A 25,105-nucleotide genomic window follows, 5' to 3' on the forward strand; every position below is an offset into this window, starting at 1 on the left:
ACACAGGACAAAACAATTCTCCTGTTTTTTCATTCCCTGTTTTTTATGTTGCCCTTAAGCCACACAAAGGGTAATTGAACACAAGCTTGAATGTATCTTTCATCATGGACAGTAAATTCCATACCATAAGTATGGGGTGTGGTGGTTTGATAATAAAACAATCCACCAGTCCAACCTTTCATAGGTTTTAGGGCTGCTGCTATGGTTTTGTGTAGGAAAGCCACAAATTCCAGGTGCAGGGTGTGCAAACGCAACGTCTGTCCAACTCATAGGTGTTATCATATTAATAATAATTTTATTTTTATTTATAGGATAGGTAGTCTCATCTCTTGGCAACTCAATGTTAATAGGTCTTTTATTACTGTCAAGTAAAGTTGCCTTTGGACTCCAAAAGTCACTCCTTAAAAAAATGTAGATTTCTCATTTGTTTGTAGTAGTTTTTCTTTCTTTCTTTCTTTCTTTCTTTTTTTTTTTAAGTATAGTCGCTTATAAGCGTGTATAGGAGACAAAATTTCTTTCTTAGTTGCCATAGACATGCTGCTGCTAAGAGAGGTAAATAAAAAAGACTGCCTTATCCCCTGTGGTCCTTTGGTTCTGTAGTGTGATGACTGCTGTTTGCAGATACTCCCCATGGCTATATTGATTTCCCTTTATATATATATATATGTGTGTAAAATTACTGTGGGAGATTTCCAGGATTGAAATAGATGATACTGTGAAAAACAGTATGTGAAACGCTTAGAAAGTTACATTTTGAGATGATGGGTATGTAACAATTTTGCAAGGCGAGTGCAGATTTGACAAGCATAGTCATCTTGTATTGGTGATTGATTATTTATTTGTTTATTACTAGAGAACCTTTACCCACTATGTTCAGCATGCTGCATCCACTAGATGAAATAACCCCACTTGTTTGTAAATCTGGAAGTAAGTGTATTTTTATATGCTTTTATATAAGGTTTCTTTTTCTGATGTGAGGATAAAAAGTTTCTTTGAAAACTGACTTGTTTTGTAAAAATAATACAAGTATTGAGTTTTTATTATAAAAATAGTTTGTACTAAAGCAAGAATTTGTTCCTAATACCGCAGTATTAACTATGCAACAGTTATTTAGCAAAGCAGGGGAAGTGAAATATTAAAATTTACACAGCGTAGGCATAAGGCGCTACATATTTTTCTTCAAAGAAAAAAACTTTAGGTCGCACTAATACTATTTGTTTACTTAATAAGGAATGGCATCATCTACAGGTAATTTAATAAATATATCACTATTCCTGACCAAGTCATATATCAATATCTTATTTTTCTAAAAGAATTTTTAATATTTCCTATAAATAGTTTAGATGCTTATCTTCAATTTTTTTTTTTTTTTGTAGAGACAGAGTCTCACTGTACCGCCCTTGGGTAGAGTGCCCTGGCGTCACACGGCTCACAGCAACCTCTAACTCTTGGCTTTACATGATTCTTTTGCCTCAGCCTCCCGAGCAGCTGGGACTATAGGCGCCTGCCACAATGCCCGGCTATTGTTTTGTTGTTGTTGCAGTTTGGCCAGGGCTAGGTTTGAACCCGCCACCCTCGGCATATGGGGCCCACGCCCTATTCACTGAGCCACAGGTGCCGCCCTTATCTTCAAATTTTTAAGTTCAGCCAAATGTAGGATAAATAATGAGGACTTGAAGGCTGAAAAAAATATGTATTTATTTATTTAATTTAATTTTTTTTTTTTTTTTGACAGATTCTTACTTTGTTGACCTTGGTAGAGTGCTGTGGCTTCATAGCTCACAGCAACTTCAAACTCTGGGCTTAAGTGATTCTCTTGCCTTAGCCTCTGGAGTAGCTGGGACTATAGGTGCACCCCACAACACCTGGCTGTTTTTAGAGATGAGGACTTGATCTGGCTCAGGCTGATCTCAAACCTGTGAGCTCCGGCAATCCACCCACCTTGTCCTCTCGGATTGCTGGGATTACAGGCATGAACCACTGCGCCCAGCCTGAGAAAATATTTATATTCTTTGACATTGTTAACTGTTTTTTTTTTGCAGTTTTTGGCTGGGGCTGGGTTTGAACCTGCCACCTCTGGCGTATGGGGCTGGCGCCCTACTCCTTTGAGCCCCAGGCACCAGCCGACATTGTTACTGTTATTTATTTATTTATTTATTTTTAGACAGAATCTCACTTTGTCACCCTGGATGGAATGCCATGGTATCACAGCAAGTTCAAACTCGTGGGCTTAAGTCATGGTTCTCAACCTTCCTAATGCCGCAGTGTATTTTCATTGTTTAAAAGGGGTTGTGACCCACAGGTTGAGAATCGCTGGCTTAAGCAATTCTCTTGCCTCAGCCTCCCAAGTAGCTGGGACAATAGGCACCTGCCACAATGCCCGGCTATTTTTAGAGATGAGGTCTTGCTCTTGTTCAGGCAGGTCTCTAACTCCTGACCTCCCACGATCCACTCTCCCTCTGCTTCCCAGAGTGCTAGGATTACAGGCATGAGCTACCATGCTTGACAGTTTTTACCAGACTTGTAGAAAATTATAAAGATTATGTGACCGAGTCTGTAAGTGGATTGTGAGCCTGAACTATTTATAATTTGATATTTTACAGAAGAACTTTGTTGACAGTTTTATATTATTTTGGTAGCAATTGAAGGCAACCTAAATAAACATGTTAGATAGCCTGCGACTAAGTGGTATGCAGCCATTATTGAGCATACTTTTTTTTTTATCATGTCTTTGAATAATATTTAATGACCTCTGGAATTGCTTATTCATGTTAGGAAGGACAGAAAATTATAAACGTAGAATGATTCTAATTTCATAAAAACCTGTAAAGTTTTCCTGTACGTATAGAAAAAGATAGGAAGAAAAGCAACCTAGCATATCGATAGTGCATATTATGAGATAATGGCATTATGAGTGATTTTTATTTATTTTTTATAAAATATTTCTTAATTTCCATAAAATAATTTTTTCATAAATTTTTCAATATTTTAACTGAGAGACTAACAGCTAGGAAGCATCAAAAAAGGATACGGAAACCAGTCCATGCATGGTACGTTGGGAAGTAACAGCTAAACTCACCACGAAAATACTTAACCTTGCATGTGTAACTATTTAACTGGTTACACATGCAAGGTTAAGTTTTTTCGTGGTGAGTTTCAGTACTGTATATGGTTCAGTACTGTTTGAATAGTTATTATAGAGGACAGATTTCATACAGAAGGAAAGAACTAGTGAGGAAGTCAAACTTGACAGAGTAGTTGATTGCAGTTTATGCATAAATTGGTTGCTGAAGATGTCATAGACTTTTTCCTGTGAATGATGAATGTAATGGTGAGTCAGCACCAACCTTTAATGTTTAGTTGCATGTATTTGAAATTGAAACTTGTAATGCTTTCATATTTAATGCTTCATATGGAAGTTGATGCTCAAAGTAAATTTATTAAAAGTACAGTTAATTATGTAATACTAATATATTGATGAATTTGGTGCTTTGATTGGCTTGTTTTTTTCTCTCTTTTTTTTTTGCTTGTTTTGTCTTTAGGAATTTTAAGAACTTGGTTCATAAATATCAGAGCAGACTTGTAAAACTCATTGCTCTATACTTGATTGTGTTTTATTTTTCAGGTCCTTTTGGCTCATCGCGGGTGCAATATGTTGTAGACCCTGCAATGAAAATTGTTTTCCTCAGCATTGACCCCTCCATTGTAATGACTTATGACGCTGTTCAAAATGTGCATTCTGTGTGGACTCTCCGGAGAGTCAAGTCGGAGGTAAGGATAAAGGCAGTTCACTTCTCCTTGCTCCTTGACACGAAAGGGTAGTTAAATGCTGAACACCTTCCTGTGTTTTTAGAATAATGATTTGTGAAATAGATTGAACTTCTTGAAAACAATAAGAACTACTATATCTTTAATAACTGATGTATACTTTATATTCTCATAAAGAAATTGCCCTTTTATTCCAATTATTGTCTTTTATTCCCCTTCTGTTTGTTTTGTCTTAAGGAAGAGAATGCTGTTCTAAAGTTCTCTGAACAGGGGGCGACCCCACAGAACATGGCCACTAGCAGCTCCCTCACAGCACATCTCAGAAGCCTCTCCAAGGGAGATTCTCCTGTGACTTCACCTTTCCAGAATTATTCCTCCATTCACAGCCAGAGTCGCTCAGCTTCATCACCTAGTCTCCACTCCCGCTCACCTTCCATTTCCAACATGGCAGCTTTAAGGTACAAGGGTATCCTTATTTTCAAGAATATATCCCAAACAAAAAATACCTTGTTATAAGCTTTCTCTTAGTTTTGAAGGATTTAGAATTTCTTTAGATAGCTTTGGGTAATTTTTAGGGACCATAGCTATTATCCTAGTTGTGCTGTTTTCAAGTCTACTATGTCATTTTCTTTGAAGAGTTGTATTTAGGAGCTGCTTCTGTTTGTCGTAAGATTGGTTGCCTCATTGCTACAACTGTGTGGTAGCAGTTTGATGATTATTAATTCCCAAGTACTTGGGTAGTATTTTTTTTTGCCTTAAATTATATTAGTTTTTCTTTTTTCTTGTCAATTGCTGTTTCTCTGTATATATCTACCTATGTATTTATATTACTAGGTATAAATACGTACATATATCTGTTTTTGTTGATTGATACATGTATGTCTGGTGCTATAGAGACATAGTTTTGTTGATATGTTGTTTGACTGTACAGGAGCATTAGAGCTTTTGGAGAGGAGATCTCTCTGTGTTGCCAAGGCTGGTCTTAAATGCCTGAGCTCAGGAGATCTTCCTGTCTCAGTCTTCTGAGTTGGGACTATAAGACATGGAGGCAGGGGCTACCATGTCAGCTTAGGCCTTTTGCATAATACAAACAATGCATTTTCTAAGGAGGAAAATGAACTAATTTTTAGTTTCAATAATTAATTCTAATAAGAATTCTAAATCATTAGAATATAGTAAAGTGGGTGGGAGGGATAATAGGGGATTGTAGGGGGACCACCACTATGGAGCACGTTGCAAGTACAAGTTGGTTCTATCATGTGTAGAACACAAATGTCCTAATGGTATAATTGGGTAAATGAGGTGAAAGCTATGCGTTTAGTATGATGTAAGCACTCCAATTTGTACAAATAATTAACACACTGAAATTGGCATAAATGTATTTATGATCTATGTACAAAAGACTTAATAAAAAAAGTAAAAAAAAAGAATATTAAAGTACATTGATATGAACCATTTAAATAACTACTCTTTTGAAAAATTTTTATTTCTGATGAAGATTATGCCATGAATGTTCTTTTTTTTTTTTTATTTTTATTGTTGGGGATTCATTGAGGGCATGAATGTTCTTTTGTAGAATTTTGACAAGAAGCTAATTGCTGTGCACTCTCTCTCTGTGTATTTTGCAGTCGGGCTCATTCTCCTGCCTTAGGAGTGCATTCCTTTTCAGGGGCGCAGAGGTTCAACTTTTCAAGCCATAGTCAGTCTCCAAAGAGACACAGTATTTCTCATTCTCCAAATAGTAATTCTAATGGCTCCTTCCTTGCACCAGAAACGGAGCCCATTGTTCCTGAACTGTGTATTGACCATTTGTGGACAGAAGCAATTACTAATACAAGGTTTGGAGTCTATATTTTTATATTCAAAGAAGAATGTTGCAAAAAGTCTTGAAAATATTTGATGTTTTGCTTAAAGTTTCTGTTTAATATAATCAGTTATTAATATGTATAAAAATAATATAGAGGTATGTGTTAAGGCCACGTTAGTCATAGTAGAGGATATTAGTGACGTTAAAGAGAACACACAAATATTTTGTCATTTTATATTTTGTCCTTATTGGTAATATAATACAGTATTTGAAGTATTTGATGTTTTAGTGGGAAACATTTAATTTCTGTATATTAGGAAATAGGGGGTTTTATAGAGGAAGTAAAGATAGACTAATACAGGCTATTTTAAGGAGTTTGCCTTTGAGTATGGAATAGGATACAAAACTAGAGGGAATTTCAAGGTCAAGAAGAGTTTTGTTTTTGTTGAAGTATATTAAAGAAAATTAGTTTTCATAACATTTTGCCTAGAAATACTGCAGTGTGTATTTCTAAAAAAAAACACCACTTTGTTACCTACTATACCATTTTTATATGCATCCAAATTAATAAGATTTTGTATATATATCTTCTAATATTTAGTCTACCTTCACATATTAAGACTTTTCATATGAGATAGTAGGCAGTAAGGACTTCACTCAAAGCAGGGGAAGCATTGAAAATACAGCACAGAGAAAATAGTTGAGAAGGAAGCAGAGATAAGTATAAGTGGAGAGATTAGCCTTGGGGAGAAAAAAGTGATGGTTGATCAGATACACTAGGCAAGAGATTGAACTCAAGCCTTCCAGCCTCATTTTCTCTGTGAAAAGGAAAGCAAATGCATGTTCTTAAAAGGTAGTGTGGGCGATAGGTAGTCAGAGGAAAGTAAAGATTTAAAGTAAAGTGTTAAAGTCCATTCTCTCAGTTCATATAGATAAAATACTCTCCTACATTTAAATATCACTTTTCTTAGGTGGGTGTCATGACTCACAACTATAATCCTAGCACTTTGGGAGGCTGAGGGGAGTGGATTGCTTGAATTCAGGAGTTAGAGATCAGCCTGAGCAAGGGTCTCAGACCCCATTTCTACTAAAAATAGAAAAAGTAGGGCCACACGTGGTAGCTCGTGCCTCTAGTCCCAGTACTTGGGAGGTGGAGGTGGGTGGATTGCCTGAACTCATGGGTTCTGAGACCAGCTTGAGCCAGAGTGACCCTCCATCTCTTAAAAAATAGCCAGATTTTGTAGCAGGCACCTGGGAGGCTGAGGCAAGAGGATGGCTTGATCCCTGGAGTTTGAGGTTGCTGTGAGCTGTGACTCCATGGCACCCTACTGAGGGTGGCGAAGTTAAGGCTCTGCCTTAAAAAAAACCCAAGGAAAAAAAAGTTGGAAAATAATTATTTTTCTTTAAATACCGTTTGTAAGTTCAGTGTATTACAATTCCTTAATTTTCAGATTTTTGGTCTTCTATAATACTTTATTTTTTAAAATTAATTAATTTTTTTGTTGCGCTGGAGTCTCCTTTTATTGCCCTCAGTAGAGTGCTGTGGCATCATAGCTCACAGTAACTTCAAACTTTTGGGCTTATTTGATCCTCTTGCTTCAGCCTCCTGAGTAGCTGGGACTACAGGTGCCCGCCACAACACCCTGCTTTTTTTTTTTTTTTCTTGAGACAGAGTCTTACTATGTTGCTCTTGTTAGAATGCTGAAGCATCACAGCTTACAGCAACCTCAAACTCTTGAGCTTAAGCAATTCTCCTGCCTCAGCCTCCCAAGTAGCTGGGACTACAGGCACCCGTTACAATGCCTGGCTATTTTTGTTGTTGTTGTAGTTGTCATTGTTGTTTAGCAGGCCCTGGCCTGGTTCCATCCTGCCAGCCCCAGTATATGTGGCCAGCGCCCTAACCACTGACCCTTTAAAGAGTATGCATTCAAGTTACTTTACAAGTTAATGCCTTGTGTAGTATATAATTAAAAAGGCTGTTGATAATGATTAAATTTATTGTAAATTTCTCCAAAAAAGCTGAAAGGAATTTTAGCGATCATGAAGTTTAATTCTTAGAAGTGTTCTTTTGTTGTCAAGGTTATTGCTTGATCTTAGTAGCTTTTAGATTTCTTTCAGAATATTTTCAAGGACCTTTAATAGTTACTGACAATTACTTTATTAATGTATTTATTGTAGAGAGAAAAATTCACAGGCTTCAAAAGTGTTTATTACATCTGACCTATGTGGGCAGAAGTTCTTGTGCTTTTTAGTAGAGTCCCAACTTCAGTTACGGTAAGTGTACAAAATGTATTTTCTTTGTGTATTTAGTTCAGGCTGCTTTTTCTTCTTTCCTGGCTTAAGTAGCTTTATTGAAAAAGAATTTATATATCATAAAATTGGTATATTTTAACTATACAATTAAATTATTTTGAGTAAATTTATAGAGTTACACAACCACCACCATAACCCAGTTTTAAAACATTTTTATCACCTTGAAAAGGTTCTCTCTCTCTTTTTTTTTTGAGACAGAGTCTCAAGCTTTTGTCCTGGGTAGAGTACATAGCATCATAGCTCACAGCAACCTCTAACTCTTGGGCTCAAGTGATCCTCTTGGCTCAGTTTTTCTATTTTTTTGTAGAGATGGGATCTCGTTTTTGCTCAGGCTAGTCTTGAGTTCCTGAGCTCAGGCAATTCATCCACCTTGGCCTCCCAGAGAGGTAGGATTACAGGCATGAGGCTGTGCCTGGCCAAAAAGGTTCTCTTGTACCTGTTTGTAGTTAGTCTCATTCCCATTCCCACTCCTAGGCAACCACTTTGGGCTTTCTGCCTCCCATTGATTAGTCTTTCTGGGTATTTGTATATGTATGTAAGTCATAAAATACATAGTTTTTTCTGTTCACCGACTAACACTTAGCATGTTACTTTTTAGGATTCACCATTTTTGTCACATGACTGCTTTGTACCTGTTTCTATGCGCTAGTCCATTAGATACATCTACCACATCTTATTTGTTCATCATTTGATGTCATTTGGTTTATTTCCACCTTTGGCCATTGAGGATTATGGCAGTATGAACATTTGAGGGAAGTCTGTGTGTGGACACATATGATTTCATTTTTCTTGGGTACATACTGGGGAGTAGAATTGTTGGGTTGGATGGCAAGTTGGTGTTAAGCTTTTTTTTTTTTTTTTTTTTTTTGTAGAGACAGAGTCTCACTTTATGGCCCTCGGTAGAGTGCCGTGGCCTCACACAGCTCACAGCAACCTCCAACTCCTGGGCTTAAGCGATTCTCTTGCCTCAGCCTCCCGAGTAGCTGGGACTACAGGCGCCCGCCACAACGCCCGGCTATTTTTTGGTTGCAGTTTGGCCGGGGCCGGGTTTGAACCCGCCACCCTTGGTATATGGGGCCGGCGCCCTACCGACTGAGCCACAGGCGCCGCCCAGTGTTAAGCTTTTTAAGAAATTGGCAAACTGTTCTCCAAATAACCCGCACCATTTTATACTCCCACTGCCAATGTATGAAGGTTAATGTCCCTTTATTCTTGACCACACTGGATATTGTCAGTCTGTTTGTTTGCTGCCATTCCAGTTATGAAGTGGTTTTAATTTGAATTTCCCTAATGTTATTCTGATGATTGTCTTCTCATGTGGTTATTAGTTATTCATTTATAGTCTTAGGTAAAATAATTTTGTAAAATCTTTTGCCAATTTATTTTTTAATTTTTTTATTGTTTTGGATTCAGTGAGGCTACAAAGAATTAGGTCACACCGATTGCATTTGTTAGGTTAAGTCCCTCTTAAAATTGTGTCCCACCCCCAAGAGGTGTGCACTGTGACCTCTCCTACCCTCCTCCTCATCCCCCTATCCCCCACCTTGTATTAGATCATGTACTGCCTTCATATTAGAATTGAGTACATTGGATTCTTGCTTCTCCATTCTTATGATGCTTCACTAAGAAGAATGTATTCCACCTCAATCTAGGTTAATAGAAAAGGTGTAAAGTCTCCATCTTTTTAAATGTCTGAATAGTATTCCATGGTATACATATCTATATCTATATCTATATCTATATCTATCTCTCTATATATGTATCTTATATGCTTATTAGCTATCCATTTATATTCTTAGGTGAAATAATTTTTTTAAATCTTTTAATCTTTACAGCTTGTTAATCCATTCCTAGGTTGGTAGACATTTGGACTGTTTCTATATTTTGTCGATTATAAATTGAGCTGTGATAAAGAGTCTAGTGCAAATGTCCTTATGATAAAAGGGATTTTTTTCTTCCAGGTAGAGGTCCAGTAATGGGATTGCAGGATCAAATGGGAGGTCTAATTTGAGTTCTTGGAGGATTCTCCATACTTCCTTCCAAAAAGAGTGTATTAGTTTGCAGTCCCACCAGCAGTGTAAAAGTGTTCCCTTCTTTCCACATCCACGCCAGCATCTGCAGTTTTGAGGCTTTGCGATGTGGGCCGTTCTCTCTGGGGTTAGGTGATATCTCAGGGTGGTTTATATTTGTATTTCTCTGATGATTAGGTATGATGAGCATTTTTTCATATGTTTATTAGCCATTCCTCTGGGTTTTTTTGTTGTTGTTGTTGAGACAGAGTCTGACTTTGTTTCCCTCTGTAGAGTGCGGTGATGTCACAGCTCACAGCAACCTCCAGCTTTTGGGCTTAGGCAATTCTCTTGCCTCAGCCTCCCGAGTAGCTGGAACTACAGGCGCCCATCACAACGCCCGGCTATTTTCTTGTTGCAGTTTGGCCGGAGCTGGGTTTGAACCTGCCACCCTAGGTATATGGTGCCAGCGCCCTACTCACTGAGCCACAGGCGCCACCCTTTTTTTTTTTTGAGACAGAGTCTCATCGTGTTGCCCTTGGTAGAGTGCAACCTCCAACTCTTGGGCTTAATCGATTCTCTTGCCTCAGCCTTCCAAGTAGTAGCTGGGACTATAGGTGCCTGCCATAATTCCGGGCTATTTCTCCACCCCACCCCCACCCCCCCGCAGTTTTTGGACGGGGCCAGGCTTAAACCCACCACCTCTGGCATATGGGGCCGGCGCCCTACTCCTTTGAGCCACAGGTGGCACCCCCCAGCTATTTTTTCGTTGTAGTTGTCGTTGTTTAGCAGGCCCGGGCAGGGTTGGAACCTGCCAGCCTCTGTATGTGGCCGGCGCCCTAACTGCTGAGCTATGGGCGCCAAGACTTGTATGTCTTTTTTAGGGAAGGTTCTATTCATGTCTCTTGCCTAGTAACAGATGTTATATTTACTTTTTATTTTGAAATAATTATAGCTCACAGGAAGTAGTAAAAGAGTAAAGAAGTCCTGTGTAGCTTACACTCTTTTCTCTGTAAGATTTAACATCGTATATACTTATAGTACATTATTAAAACCAAAAAATTGATGTCAGTACTATCCATATGCTTTATTTCAAATTTCAGCAGTTTGACATGTGCGTGTGTGTGTGTGTGTGTGTGTTTGTGTATGTTTCCATACAATTTTCTGACTTGTGTAGATTTATATAAATACCACTACCCATCAAGGTACAGAATATTTTTTTCTTTACTGTTTTTTCATGTTTTTCTTTCTGGTACAAAATATTTTTATCATCTTAAAGGTCTTTCTTATGCTATCACTTTATAGTCTCATACACCTTAGCCTCTTGCATATTCCCTCTACTGCCTAATCTCTGGCAACCACTGGTATATTCTAGGTCTCTGTAATTTTTAATTATATAAATGGATTCATATAGTATGTCAACTTTTGAGAATTGTCTTTTATCTTTCAGGATAACATTCTTATGACTCATACAGATTGTTGCATGCATCAATAGTTTCTTTTGTTTTTTTGATATTTAGCTGTGTGAAGTTTCAAGAGAGTAATGATAAAACCCAGCTCATCTTTGGTTCTGTCACCACCATACCAGCAAAGGACGCAGCACCAGTGGAGGTAAATGCAGACATATTTCTTTCTGTCTTTCAAAAAAATTTTTAAAAATATTTTCATCTGTATTCGATGTAAAAATGTAGTCACCTTTCTTGAAATGTTGAGAATTATTATGCTTCATCAGATTTTTCAGCTGAAAAGTTCATAAATTTGCTCTGTTGGAAAACAGGTTTTTTATGTTTTTTGTAGAAGATAGACACCATGCTGGTCCTAGAAGGCAGTGGAAACCTGGTGCTGTACACAGGAGTGGTTCGGGTAAGCAGTAAGTCTCATGTAATGCTTTTAGTAGGGCTACCTCTATTCTTATTTTTTTTTTTTTTTTGTAGAGACAGAGTCTTACTTTATGGCCCTCGGTAGAGTGCCGTGGCCTCACACAGCTCACAGCAACCTCCAACTCCTGGGCTTAAGCGATTCTCCTGCCTCAGCCTCCCGAGTAGCTGGGACTACAGGCGCCCGCCACAACGCCCAGCTATTTTTTGGTTGCAGTTAAGCCGGGGCCGGGCTGGAACCCGCCACCCTCGGTATATGGGGCCGGCGCCTTACCGACTGAGCCACAGGTGCCGCCCCTCTATTCTTATTTTTTAATGTTATTCTCAGTTGATACTTAAAATCTGGTACTCTTCTGGCCTGTACAGTTTAGTAGGAGATTTTTGTTAAGAGTTGACAGTGAAGTTTCCAGTTTAGATTGGTCTTAATTTGTAGTGTTAGGGCTCACTGCTATCACATACGTTGGTGCTACCATGGGATAAATGGGTAACTTATAATGAGTATATGTAGATTACTTTAAAAAAAAAAAGTTTATTAACTACAAACTGAAATTAATCTGTGGGTAGCTTTGTTAATGTACTAAAGTTTTTTTTTTCTTTCCTTTTTTTTTTTTGAGACAGAATCTCATTATGTCACCTTGGTAGAATGCCGTGGCGTCACAGCTCACAGCAACCTCAGACTCTGGGGCTCAAGCGATTCTTTTGCCTCAGCTTCCCAAGTAGCTGGGACTACAGGTGCCCTCCACAACACCCAGCTATTTCTTTTACTGCAGTTCATTGTTGTTTTAGCCGGCCCAGGCCGGGTTTGAACCTACTAGCCACTCTGCTCTCCTGCTCACCCACTGAGCTACAGGTGCTTCCCAAGAGTTTTAGGTCTTATTTAAGAAGTATATTTTGTAATACCATTGTTGCCGTAAATAGTGATTCCTCTGATTGTTCTGGGCAAAGTTAATTCTGGACTGGGTGTGGTGGCTCATCCCCATAGTCCTAGTAGTACTTTGGGAGGATTGCTTTAGGTTTGAGAGTACCCTAAAGAAGAGCACAACCCATCTCTACAAAAAACAGAAAAAGTAGCCAGGCATTGTGGCTCATGCCTGTAGTCCCAGCTACGTGGGAGGCTGAGGCAAGAGGATCACTTGAGCCTGGGAGTTTGAGGTTGCAGTGAGCTATGATGACACCACTGCATTCTAGCCCAGACATCAGAGTGAGAACCTATCTCATAAAGAAAAAAAAAAACCCTCTGGAAAGGATTCACCATTCTAGATGTTATTAAGAGCAGCTTTGATTCATGGGAGGTCAAAATATCAACATAAACAGGAGTTTGGAAGAAGTTAATTTTAATTCTCATGGATAATTTTGAGGGTTTCAAGATGTCAGTGAAGAAAGTAACTGCATATGTTGTTGAATAACAAGAAAACTAAAATTAGAAGTGGAACCTGAAGATGTGACTGAATTGCTGCATTTTATGATAAAACTTGAATGGATGAAGAGTTGCTTTTTATGGATGAGTGAAGAACGTGGAACTTTACATCTTTAACATTTACCTAGATGGAGTTGAAATACGTTCTTCTTAGTAAAGTATCACAAAATGGAAAAATAAATATCCAGTGTACTCCATATTAATATGAAATCAATATATATACAATTACATGCTCATAAGAACAATAAAACACTAATATAGTCCATTTTGGGGGTAGTAGGAGGGAGGGCATGAGGAGGGATCTCACCTAATGTGTCCATTTTGAGGGTGTATAACATGCTCCCTGAGTGAGGGGCTCTTCTACAAATGAAACTTTACCCTGGAAGTGAGAACAATGTAACCTAAAAATTGTACCCTTATATTAATTTGAATAAAGTTAAAAAAATCATATTAAATAGCACATTTAAATCCTATCAGCCCACTAATCATATTAAATATAACGGCATAATATAATTAACAGCCTAGCAAAAACGATTAAATACAACCCAGCTATCTATGTGGGTTGTAAGAAGCTCACTTCAAATATAATAATACAGATAAGTTAAAAGTTTGGAGAATCGGGTGGTGCCTATGGCTCAGGGAGTAGGGCGCCACTCCCACGTACCCAGGGTGGTGGTTTCAAACCCGCCCCAGCCAAAACTGCAACAACAACAAAATGTTTGGAGAAACTCAAAGCCACTCTGCTCTCCTGAAAGCCATAGTAAGGCAGATGGGAAATCTTAACCAGCTGGCAGTTTGGTAATATACCTCACTTACCATTTGGACTCCCTGTTTTCCTCTCTCTGTGGGTTCCAGTTGGTCAGATGGTAAGAAATCATTGTTCTTTCCAAATTTAAGATTAGTGAGAGAAAAGATTTTTGTGAGTGACTAATCTTGTGAGCAACTCTGGTTATTGGTATATTTTTTTGTACTCTGTGGTATGAATATTCATCTTACTGGATTCCTTCCTTGTCAGAAATTGCCTTTGTTCTTACTTTCTTTTGTCTTTGTCTTTTTGTGTTTTGTCACAAAGAGGGTTACCGTAGGGTAGAATGCAGGCCTAGCTCTTCCAGAAGCCTAATGTTCAAGCCAGCCCTGCAGACTAGCCAGTTACACAATTCTGGCTAGACTGGCATCTATTAAGACAAAAACAAACCAAAAAAAATTTTTTTTTTCTTCGAGACAGAGCCTCAAGCTGTCACCCTGGGAAGAGTGCTGTGGCATCACAGCTCACAGCACCCTCCAACTCCTGGGCTTAAGTGATTCTCTTGTCTGAGCCTCCCAAGTAGCTAGGACTATAGGTACCCGCCACAACACCCGGCCATTTTTGGGTTGTAGCTGTCATTGCTGTTTGGTGGGCCCAGGCTGGATTCGAACCTGCCAGCTCTGGTGTATGTGGCTGGCGCTTTAGCTGCTTGAGCTATAGGCGCCGAGCCGAAACAAACAAAATTGTATGAAGTTTCCTTCTCATCCTGAAGGATGAGACAATTCTAAAACTGCCTCTTGTTTTTGTTTTTTTGTTGTTGTTGTTGGTTGTTTGCTCATTGACGGGAATTAACCTGAACTTGAAATGGCTTCATGGTAATCTCAGCTTCAATATAATGGAATTGTACTATTTTTTTAAATTTAATTTTTATTAAATCATAAATATATACATTTATGGGGTAGATAGATTATTTTATTTATTTGCCCCTGAGCTTATCTTTTGATTACGTGCCAGCCACATACACTGGAGCTGGAGGGTTTGAATCTAGCCCGGGCCTGCCAGACAGTGACAACTACAACCATAAAATAGGTGGGCATTGTGGTGGGCACCAGTAGTCCCAGCTACTTGGAAGGCTGAGGCAAGAGAATTGCTTAAGCCCAAGAGTTGGAGGTTGCTGTGAGCTGTGATGCCATAGCACTCTACTGAGGGCGACAAAGTAAGACTCTGTCTCAATAAAGAAATAAATAAATAAATAAAATCTAGGGGATTCATCATTAGGTTATTCCTAGGTCTCCGATCTCTAGGCAGTTTTTTGTCTTTTCCTCACTGTGAGACAGGGTCTTGCTCTGTAGCCTACGCTTCAGTGCAGTGGTATTATAGTTCACTGCAACCTCAAAGGGTTCTCCTGGGTTCGCCTCCTGAGTAGGTGAAACTTTAGGCATGCCTGGCTAATTTTTCTGTTGATTATTTTTGCAGGGTCACTGTGTTGCTCAGGCTGGTCTCAAACTCCTGGCCTCAAGGGATCCTTCTTGCCCTGTCTCCCAAAGGCATCAGTCATCATATGTGGCCCAACTTCTGTTATTTTATTAGCGTTTGAATAGTCTATTAATATAAACATGTATATTGTTAAAATTTCCCTTTAGTTTGAGCATCTCTTTTTAGTCTTGTCAAGTTTTTATCCCATATGGATGTGAATTTCTGTTGTGTTTTTCCTGAGAACCCTACAGATAGCTTAAATAAGGCGTGGTTAGCCTGGATCATCAACTCATCCTTTTAAGATCAGAGAATTTATTCTATCTTATGTAAAATAATTTTGAGGAAGAAATATTTGAGAGTTTATGGTAGAAGACAGAAATAATGAGCTGGAGAGTGCGGTTGAATTAGGTTGGATTTAATTTCCTCAGCATCACCCAGACTCTTCCTTTTAGGACCTGGGATATAATTGGTGTTCTTTCATTCTTCTTGACACTAAGTTAACAAGATTGCAGCTTATAGCCTCTGAAAGTTCTCTCTGTTGTCTTTATTGCCAATAAGCTAAAAAAATGCACAGTATATGGAATTTTGTATAATGTCTTGACTCTTATTAACATCCTTTTACCTCTTGCCTGCAAAAAAAAAGTCTTCAGTAACAAAGAGAAGCAATCAGGCCAAAAGAAATTATGCCAGAGTATTTGCAATTGGATAGTAGAGTTTGATAGATTATTAAAATTTAAATTTTTTAGTTGTGTTTGGTGAGCATAAACTTTGAAATATCAAAAGAAATACATGCTTACATTCCATAACATTTTATTTAAAGTTATGATGCATTAAAGTCAATATTTTTTTCTATATCTTTTTATTGCTCAAAGGTGGGGAAGGTTTTTATTCCTGGACTGCCAGCTCCTTCCCTGACAATGTCCAACACAATGCCTCGACCCAGTACTCCACTTGATGGCGTTAGTACTCCTAAGCCTCTTAGTAAACTACTTGGATCATTGGATGAGGTAAGAAATGGGTGAGGTTGGGGTGGCGCCTGTGGCTCAGTGAGTAGGGCGCTGGCCCCATATACCAAGGGTGGTGGGTTCAGACCCAGCCCTGGCCAAACTGCAACATAAAATAGCTGGGCGTTGTGGCGGGCGCCTGTAGTCCCAGCTACTTGGGAGGCTGAGGCAAGAGAATCGCCTAAGCCCAGAAGCTGGAGGTTGCTGTGAGTTGTGTAACGCCATAGCACTCTACTGAGGGTGACAAAACCTCACCCATTTCTAAATAAAAGAAATGGGTGAGGTTTTGTAAAAAGAAGAAAAGAAGAATATCGTTTTAAAGTCATTACATCAAATATTAGTTCTTTCCATGGTTAACTTACTTTTAGTACTTGTAGAATGAATGTTTTCAGACATAGATGATTCAGTTAACTTAACATTGACTTTGGGATTTGTGTGGTAACTTTTGAAGGTGCTAGGGAGACGAAAACGATACATTCTTTTCCATCTAAAGATCTCACAGTTTACTTGGTCTGTCTGTATAAGAAATTATAAATTTTGTTTTTCAATTTGGAGATAGGGTCTTGATCTGTTACCTAAGTTGGAGTGCAGTGGTGTGATCATAGCTCACTGTAACCCCAAACTCCTGATTAGCTTACTGTAACCCCAAATTCCTGGGCTCAAGTGATCCTCCTGCCTCATCCTTCTAAAGTGTTGGCGTTACAGATGTGAGCCATTGCACCTGGCCAAGGTATGATGGTTTAAAGTGGACTGTTAAGAACTATGAAAGAAGAACAAATATTAATTATGGTGAATTCACTGATGGGAAGATATATCCTGATGGAATGATATGCTAAAACCAAAAGCTCATCTTTGAGAGGCATGCCAGACTTTTTTTAAACCTTGAGGATAAGTAGAAAGAGGCATTTGAGGCAAGGAGGAATCTCACAGTGCAGGTAGGAAGGCTGAAGATGGCAGAACATTTTTTTATGTACATTTGCGTCTTTATCTCCTAGCACACAAGTTAAGGATTAACTCAACACATCTGTGGAATGAGTAATCATAAAAGTATATAGGTAGTCTGTTGGGTGAGGCATGCTGGGGATGGAATAATAATAACCTTTTTTTGAGGATTTTATATGTGCTAGGCACTGTTTTGAGTGCTTTATTAATAATAACTCCTTTATTCCCTTAAATCAGCTTTATTGAGAAGGTTCTACTATGATCCTTATTTTATAAATGAGTATATGAAAGTATAGAGACGTTACTTAATTTCTCAGAAAATACTTCATTTGTATTGTATACAGGTTGTTCTATTATCTCCAGTTCCAGAACTGAGGGATTCTTCAAAACTTCATGATTCTCTATATAACGAGGAGTGCACTTTCCAACAAATTGGAACTTACATTCATTCTGTTAGAGATCCTGTTCATAACAGAGTAACTCTGGTAAGTATGCTTTAAAACATTAGAGCGATTTCAAGAGATAGAGTTCACATTTCACATTTTTCAGAATGCAAAATTTTGTCTGAAAAATGAAAAAAACATTTCTCATGATTCAAAAAAATTTGTCAGCTGGGCACAGTGGCTCATGCCTGTAATCCTAGCACTCTGGGAGTTCAAGGCAGTGGATTGCCTGAGCTCACGGGTTTGAAACCAGCCTGAACAAGAGTGAGACCTCGTCTCTAAAAATAGCTGAGCGTAATGGTGGGCATCTGTAGTCCTAGCTACTTGGGAGGCTGAGGCAGGAGAAATTTGCTTGAGCCCAAAAGTTTGAGGTTGCTATGAGCTATGATGTCAAGCACTCTACTGAGCGTGACAAAGTGAGACTCTGTCTCAAAAAAAAAAAATTTTTTTTTTTTCAAGTCTTTTTGTACTCTTTTGCTTTTTTTTTTTTTTTAAGGGAACACTGGTTACAGCCACGAGCCAATTAAGTGAGGCTTTGATGTAGCAGTATACTCTTTTGCTTTTAAGTATAAAGTAATTCTCCTTAAGTTTTCGAACTTTTTTTTTTTGAGACAGTCTCAAGCTGTCATCCTGGGTAGAGTGCTGTGGCATCATAGCTCATAGCAACCTCCAACTCTTGGGCTTAAACCATCCTCTTGCCTCAGTTTCTCTATTTTTATAGTAGAGATGGGGGTCTTGTTTTTGCTCAGGCTGGCCTCAAACTCGTGAGCTCAGGTAGATCTCGAACTCATGAGCTCAGGCAGTCCAACTTCTTCCGCCTTCCAAAGTGCTAGGATTATAGGCATGAGCTCCTGCCCAGCAAAAGATTTTCTGTTATTAAACATTATTTGAAAGCAAAAACTTATTTAGCGAGTTGAATTGTTTATTGACAAGGTTTTTGTCCTGTCTTTAAAAGTAGGTATCCTCCTTTTGATGATGGTAACTCTTAGTGTCTGTGTAAAAATTGGGCATGTCTTTTTTCAAGGCTGGGCATGCTGGTGACTCATGCCTGTAATCCTTGTACTCTGGAAGGCTGAGGTAGGAGGATCTCTTGAGCTCAGGAGTTTGTGACCAACTTGAGCAAGAGCGAGACCTTGGGGCATTGTCTTGGGAGCCTGTAGTCCCAGCTACTTGGGAGGCTGAGATAGGAGAATCGTTTAAACCCAGGAGTTTGAGGTTGTTGTGAGCTAGGCTGATGCCATGGCATCTTAAGAAAAAAAAAATTAGGCACTTTTTATTGAAATAAGAATTTGAAATTGTTTTGCAAATAGTTAGAATTGTTCATTTTTGTTGAAGTAATGGATTTTATTTATTTCATTGAATTTTACGGTGATAGGCAAATAGTCTTGTAAAGTACCAGCTATTTTTAAGACATTCATTGACTTAGAATGCACAAATCCTCTTTACTTTCTTTTTTCTATTCTTTTCCCTAGGAACTGAGTAATGGCTCCATGGTTAGGATCACTATTCCTGAAATTGCCACCTCTCAATTAGGTACGGTTGAGAATCAGACCTTACTTCTGTGTGTTCTGAGTTTGATTTATAAGATTTTCAGCAATTACTGATTTACGTTAATAATTGGGGTTTAAAAAATTATTATGCCATTTTGAGGCTACTAGATTAAGTTGTTCTTTTAAGTTTTGAGAAGCTTTAAAGAGCTGAGAAGTGCTTTGTGATGTTTACTTTATGTGTGGTATAAGGCTGGAATATAGTTGAAGGATGTGCTAATTCTATTTCTCTGAAATTCATAAGGTGAAGAATATTATGCAGTAAGATTACAAGATATAGACATGCCTCTTGCAAGAAAATCTGAGAAACAAGAAACCTAAGCAATTAAAATATTTCTTGGCATATTTAATGATTTTAATCCTCAAATAAATTTCTCTACCTTTATATAAGTTGTAAAATTAACATATTTGCCTTAATTGAATAAAACTTAGTATTATAGTTAAAGTATAATCAGAAGTATTTTGATAAATACCGGATTCTGCTTGAATTATTACTGAAATGTAATTTGGAAGACTCTAGGAAAGAGTATTTCAGAATAGAATAATAAGCAAAATATTAGAATTAAAAGGATTTGCCAACAAATACAAGTTAAGAAAAGAATGTATGTGTAAATATGTTCATGATGTCTTTTGATTTCAAAATATAGCTGCCAAAGCAAAGCATTGGCAGACTAGAATGACTTTCTTCTTTTTGGAACTTTTTTTCATTGATATAGTAAATGATGTTCCAAGTTGGTTTATAGATTCTTTGCCTTTGCAAAAGGTATTTAGTTAGTAGTCACAAGGCCAAGTATACAGAATTATCATTAGCCTAAACAAAATATATGAAACAAATAATAATGGAGTAAATAAAATAAAAACAAAATAAAATCTTACTCCTTTATAGTCAGATAGAAGTCACATAGTTCATGCACAGAAGTTTTTGTACTTTATTTATAAAGGGTTTAATATACCCTCACACAGCATCTGGTTTACACTTACTTTGGATTGAGCTTTGACATGCTTAGTTTTGATTTTGTAACATTTATTGCCATTTACACCCACCCTTTGTTATGTGTGTATGCACCTAGCAAATTGGTAAGAAAAAGAATATGCTGCTGACCCTGGGCCCAGTGACAATGAAAAGGGAAAGGAAAAAAAGAATCCTGTAAAAAGAGGTTATGTGAATGCAAAAACTTTGCAGTTTGAAGTTATTTACTACTACTGACAGATCCGGACCTTGAAGTAGCCTGGGCCACCCTCAGGGGTTCACTGTATGAACACATAGTGCTATCACCCATGTTTCTATTAATGACTGAGCTGTGGTATTTAATCCATTTAAGACAGAGAGTATGTAAAACGTAAAAAACTGAATGCTGTCAAAAATAAAGAGTTATAAAGTTTTGGTTAACAGAAATACACATTTAGAACATCTTGTACTGCCAGTAGGCATTGCTATTTGTAGACGCATATATTGAATATCATATATTTACTCAAGTATTTAAACAACACTTTAAATAAATCTGCTCACATAGAAATTATAGTTCTTTATAGAGTGACCTTTAATTTGTCACCTAAGCTAGGACATACATACGTAGGTGTTAAGTATCTACTCTGTTAATGGTAGCATGAGTGTCCAACCTTTTTCGTCTCTGCCACAAATTGAAAGGGGAAGAGTGAGTAGTAATTGTAGCAGTGAAGGTGAATTAGGACTGTCTTAGGTAAACTGGGCATTTTGATCACCTTATTTATGATCCAAAAATATTAATCAAAAAGCTACCTTTAGGCTTGATGCCTGTAGCACAGTGGTTACGGCGCCAGCCACGTACACTGAGCCTGGCAGATTCGAACCCGGCCTGGGCCAGCTAAACAACAGTGACAACTGCAACAAAAAACTAGTTGGGCTTTGTGGCAGGTGCCTGTAGTCCCAGCTACTTGGGAAGCTGAGGCAAGAGAACCGCTTAAGCCCAAGAGTTTTGTAACATTTATTGCTGCTTCACAGCTCACAGCATCCTACCCAGGGTGACATAGTGAGACTCCGTCTCAAAAAAAAAAAAAAGCTGCATATAGAAGTCTTGGAAAGGGCTGGGAGCAGTGGCTCGTGCCTGTAATCCTAGCACTTGGGAGGCCAAGGTGGTGGATTGCCTGAGCCCATAGGTTTGAGACTAGCCTGAGCCAAAGCGAGACCTCATCTCTAAAAATAGCCGTTCTCTGTGGTGGGCACCTGTAGTCCCAGCTACTCGGGAGGCTAAGGCAAGAGAATAACTTGAGCCCAAGAATTTGAGGTTGCTGTAAGCTATAATATTATGGTACTCTACTAAGGGTGACAGAGTGAGTTTCTGTCTCAAGAAAAAAAAAGAAAAAGAACTCTCAGAAATACTGTTGAATTTAGAAGTTGGTTTAACTTCAGATGATTGGCTAAGATTGGCTCTTTAATGACAGTTCTTGTTCATAGTAATACATAGTACAAGTTAAAAAACTTATTGAAAGAAGAAAAGAAATGCATGCAGAAGAAACATCAAAATAAATCTTTGCTTTTAATAGTACAAACATGTTTGCAAGCAGTTAAGTTGATCCTTCCAAAAGAAGTAGCGGTTCAGATGCTTGTCAAGTGGTACAATGTTCACAGCGCTCCAGGAGGACCCGGTTATCACTCAGAGTGGAATTTATTTGTCATTTGTCTCATGAACATGATGGGTTATAACACAGACCGCTTAGCGTGGACCCGAAGTGTAAGTAAATACGTTTATTTTCTCCTTGAGTTATTCTGTTATCACTGTAATGGTTACATAAGGTTAATTTTATATATGACAGATAAACTTAATAAGTATACCTTACTCAAAATAATAGAATAATTCTGAATCTGCGCCTGTGGCTCAGTCGGTAAGGCGCCGGCCCCATATACCGAGGGTGGCGGGTTCAAACCTGGCCCCGGCTGAAGTGCAGCCAAAAAATAACTGGGCGTTGTGGCGGGCGCCTGTAGTCCCAGCTACTCGGGAGGCTGAGGCAAAAGAATCGCTTAAGCCCGGGAGTTGGAGGTTGCTGTGAGCCGTGTGATGCCACGGCACTCTACCGAGGGCCATAAAGTGAGACTCTGTCTCTACAAAAAAAAAAGTTATAAAAAAAAAAAATAAATAAATAAAATCTCATTTAATATTTAATGATACCAAATTTTACTTAGTAATTACCATTATTGAGTCTTTATAATGTGTTAAAACATTTGACTATTTCTCATTTCATCTTTGTAAAATGGCAATAAGTTATGCTTGGATTAGTACTGGTCTTGCTTTTATTAATACATTGAATCACAAAGAGATCACAGAATTGTGATTTGCTCAAAATCAGGACTGCATTTTCTGATTTTTGGCCTACCATTCTTTTCTGAAGAAAAGACTCTCTTTTTATATACATATTGGTTGGTATGTGAGGAGGAAGATTTGATTTGAGGGACAATTAAAATATGTTAACGTAGGTGTTAAGTATCTACTCTGTTAATGGTAGCATGAGTGTCCAACCTTTTTCCTCTCTGCCACAAATTGAAAGAATAAGAGTTACCTTGGGCCACATATTAAATACACAAACACTAAGGAAAGCTGATGAGCAAAAAAAAAAGTCTGTGCATACTTACGTCTGACACCACAGACAAGCAAAATAGTCCTCAAATAATCATTATGTGGGCTGCAGGATCTAGGTTGGACATCCATGGTTAAAGCCATATCCCTCACCCTTTTCCCGCAGAAACTTCTTATAGGTCCTTAATGGATTATTTGTAAAATCAGCAAGGTAGTGCCTTCAGTATTAGTGATTTCCTTTTTGCTCTGGAGATCACTCTCAGGACCTTGCCTGGGTCACTCTGAGGAAATTACGGTAGAACATGCTGACCTTTGTCCAGATACTCAGCTGTACCTTCTGTGCATTTTATTCTTATACTAGCAAATTCATCTTTAAAAATTAATTCTTCTTTATAAAAGACAAATTTGGAAAATGGAGGAATTAAAATAATTCTAAGAGATAACTCCTCTAAACATTTTGATGTTGCCTTTTTGATAAAAATGATATTAATAAAAATTTCCCACATCATGTAAAAATTCTTTTAAGAAAATCCTTCATTTTATCGCAGTGTAGTTCTGTTGGCCAGGGTAGAGTGCCATGGTGTCTGCATAGCTCACAGCAACCTCAACCTCTGAACTCAAGTGATCTTCTTGCCTTCAGCCTGCCAAATAGCTGGGACTACAGGCACCTGCCACAATGGCTGATTTTCTATTTTTGGTAGAGATGGGGTCTCACTCTTGCTCAGGCTGCTCTCTTAACTCCTGAGCTCAAGTGATCCACCCATCTAGCCTCCCAGAGTGCTAGGATTACAGGGGTGAGCCACTCTACCGGACCTGTCACCATGTAGTTGTGTTATAATTACCAATAGCTCATAATCATGCACTGTTGAATCTCTTTTTTTTCTTATTGTAAATAATTTACAAACATCCTTTTTCATACAAATCTTTATATCTCTAGGCCTTTTCCAATAATTGAATCTTAAAAGAGGGACTACTGGCTCAAATAACATTTGGAAAGAGGTTCCCAATCAGCATTCTTATAATTATCATTGAAAAGTGCCCATTTCAGCTGGGTGCAGTGGCTCACGCCTGTAATCTTAGCTCTCTGGGAGGCTGAGGCAGGTGGATTGCCTGAGCTCATGAGTTTGAGACCAGTCTGAGCCAGAGCCAGAGCAAGACCTTATCTCTAAAAAAATAGTTGGGCATTGTGGCAGGCGCCTGTCCCAGCTACTTGGGAGGTTGAGGCAAGAGAATTGCTTAAGCCCAAGAGTTTGAGGTTGCTATGAGTTGTGACGCTACAGCACTCTACCCAGGGTAACAAAGTGAGATTCTCAAAGAAACAAAGAAAGAAAAATGCCCATTTTATCACAGTGATTATTTGTGGTGTGTTGAACATTTTGCCAAATTAGTGAAAAATTTTATCTTGCTTTGTATAAGTAAATGGAAATTGTTTTTTCAAATTCTCATTGGTCAATTATGGTTATTTTTGGATTTGTATTTTGTGTCCTTTGTATTTCATTCAGTTTTTTCTCAGTCCAGCAGCCAAAGTAATCCTGATAAAGTCAGGTCATTGTTAGTCATTCTTCTGCTCAGAATCCTCCAGTGGCTTCCCATCCCACTGCCAAAAGGCCAAAGGCCTTTTTCCCAAAGCCATAGGCCTACAAGATGCCACAGGACTTAGCCTTTTCTTACCTTTCTGGGCTAATTTCTTACACCTTGCACATATTATCCCAGCTACACTGGCTTCCATTCTGTTCCCTGAGCACTCCAAGCAGGGTGTTTGTCCTTACTGTTACTCCTACAGAAAACACCTTTCCACAGACAAGACGTGTGTAGGTCTTTATTCAGATGTCACCCCAGTGCTGCCTGCCTTATTCTGTGTAGAATTGCACCCCCCTCTATACATTTTGTCCCATTTGCCTTTCTTGTTTTTGTCTTAGCAGTCAATTAAATATGTATTTTACTTATTTATTTTGTTTGTGTGTTCTTCCTCCCCCCCATTAGAATGTATAAAAGTAGTTTTGTTTTTTTTTTTAAATTCAGGTTAATGTGAAAGAAGGTACAAACAAGTACGTCACAGTATTTGAATTTGTTAGGTAGAGTCCCTCTTGTAGTTGTGTCCTACACCCCAAAGGTGTGCCATACACACCTACGTTGTCTTTTTTATTTAGTTCTTTTCATTACTCTCTCTCCGGGACTTAAGAGTTCCTGGCATAGATGGATGCTG

The 25,105-nt window shown here is 38.3% G+C and overlaps 1 protein-coding gene across 2 annotated transcripts in view; it reads left to right on the forward strand.

The window, feature by feature from the left end:
* The window catches only part of ANAPC1 (anaphase promoting complex subunit 1), a 104,845-nt gene that overhangs the window by 15,376 nt on the left and 64,364 nt on the right, over nt 1-25,105 (forward strand). For both annotated transcript variants that reach the window (XM_053587093.1, XM_053587094.1), the window contains exons 7-17: nt 854-927; nt 3,626-3,771; nt 4,006-4,226; nt 5,397-5,606; nt 7,754-7,849; nt 11,418-11,508; nt 11,695-11,760; nt 16,285-16,419; nt 17,703-17,843; nt 19,274-19,334; nt 21,872-22,059. In XM_053587093.1, coding sequence (XP_053443068.1) covers nt 854-927; nt 3,626-3,771; nt 4,006-4,226; nt 5,397-5,606; nt 7,754-7,849; nt 11,418-11,508; nt 11,695-11,760; nt 16,285-16,419; nt 17,703-17,843; nt 19,274-19,334; nt 21,872-22,059 — 1,429 coding nt within the window. The remainder of the gene's footprint in view (nt 1-853; nt 928-3,625; nt 3,772-4,005; nt 4,227-5,396; nt 5,607-7,753; nt 7,850-11,417; nt 11,509-11,694; nt 11,761-16,284; nt 16,420-17,702; nt 17,844-19,273; nt 19,335-21,871; nt 22,060-25,105) is intronic.

Source organism: Nycticebus coucang, chromosome 4 (assembly GCF_027406575.1).
Source record: "Nycticebus coucang isolate mNycCou1 chromosome 4, mNycCou1.pri, whole genome shotgun sequence".
In the NCBI taxonomy this organism is placed as follows: domain Eukaryota; kingdom Metazoa; phylum Chordata; class Mammalia; order Primates; family Lorisidae; genus Nycticebus; species Nycticebus coucang.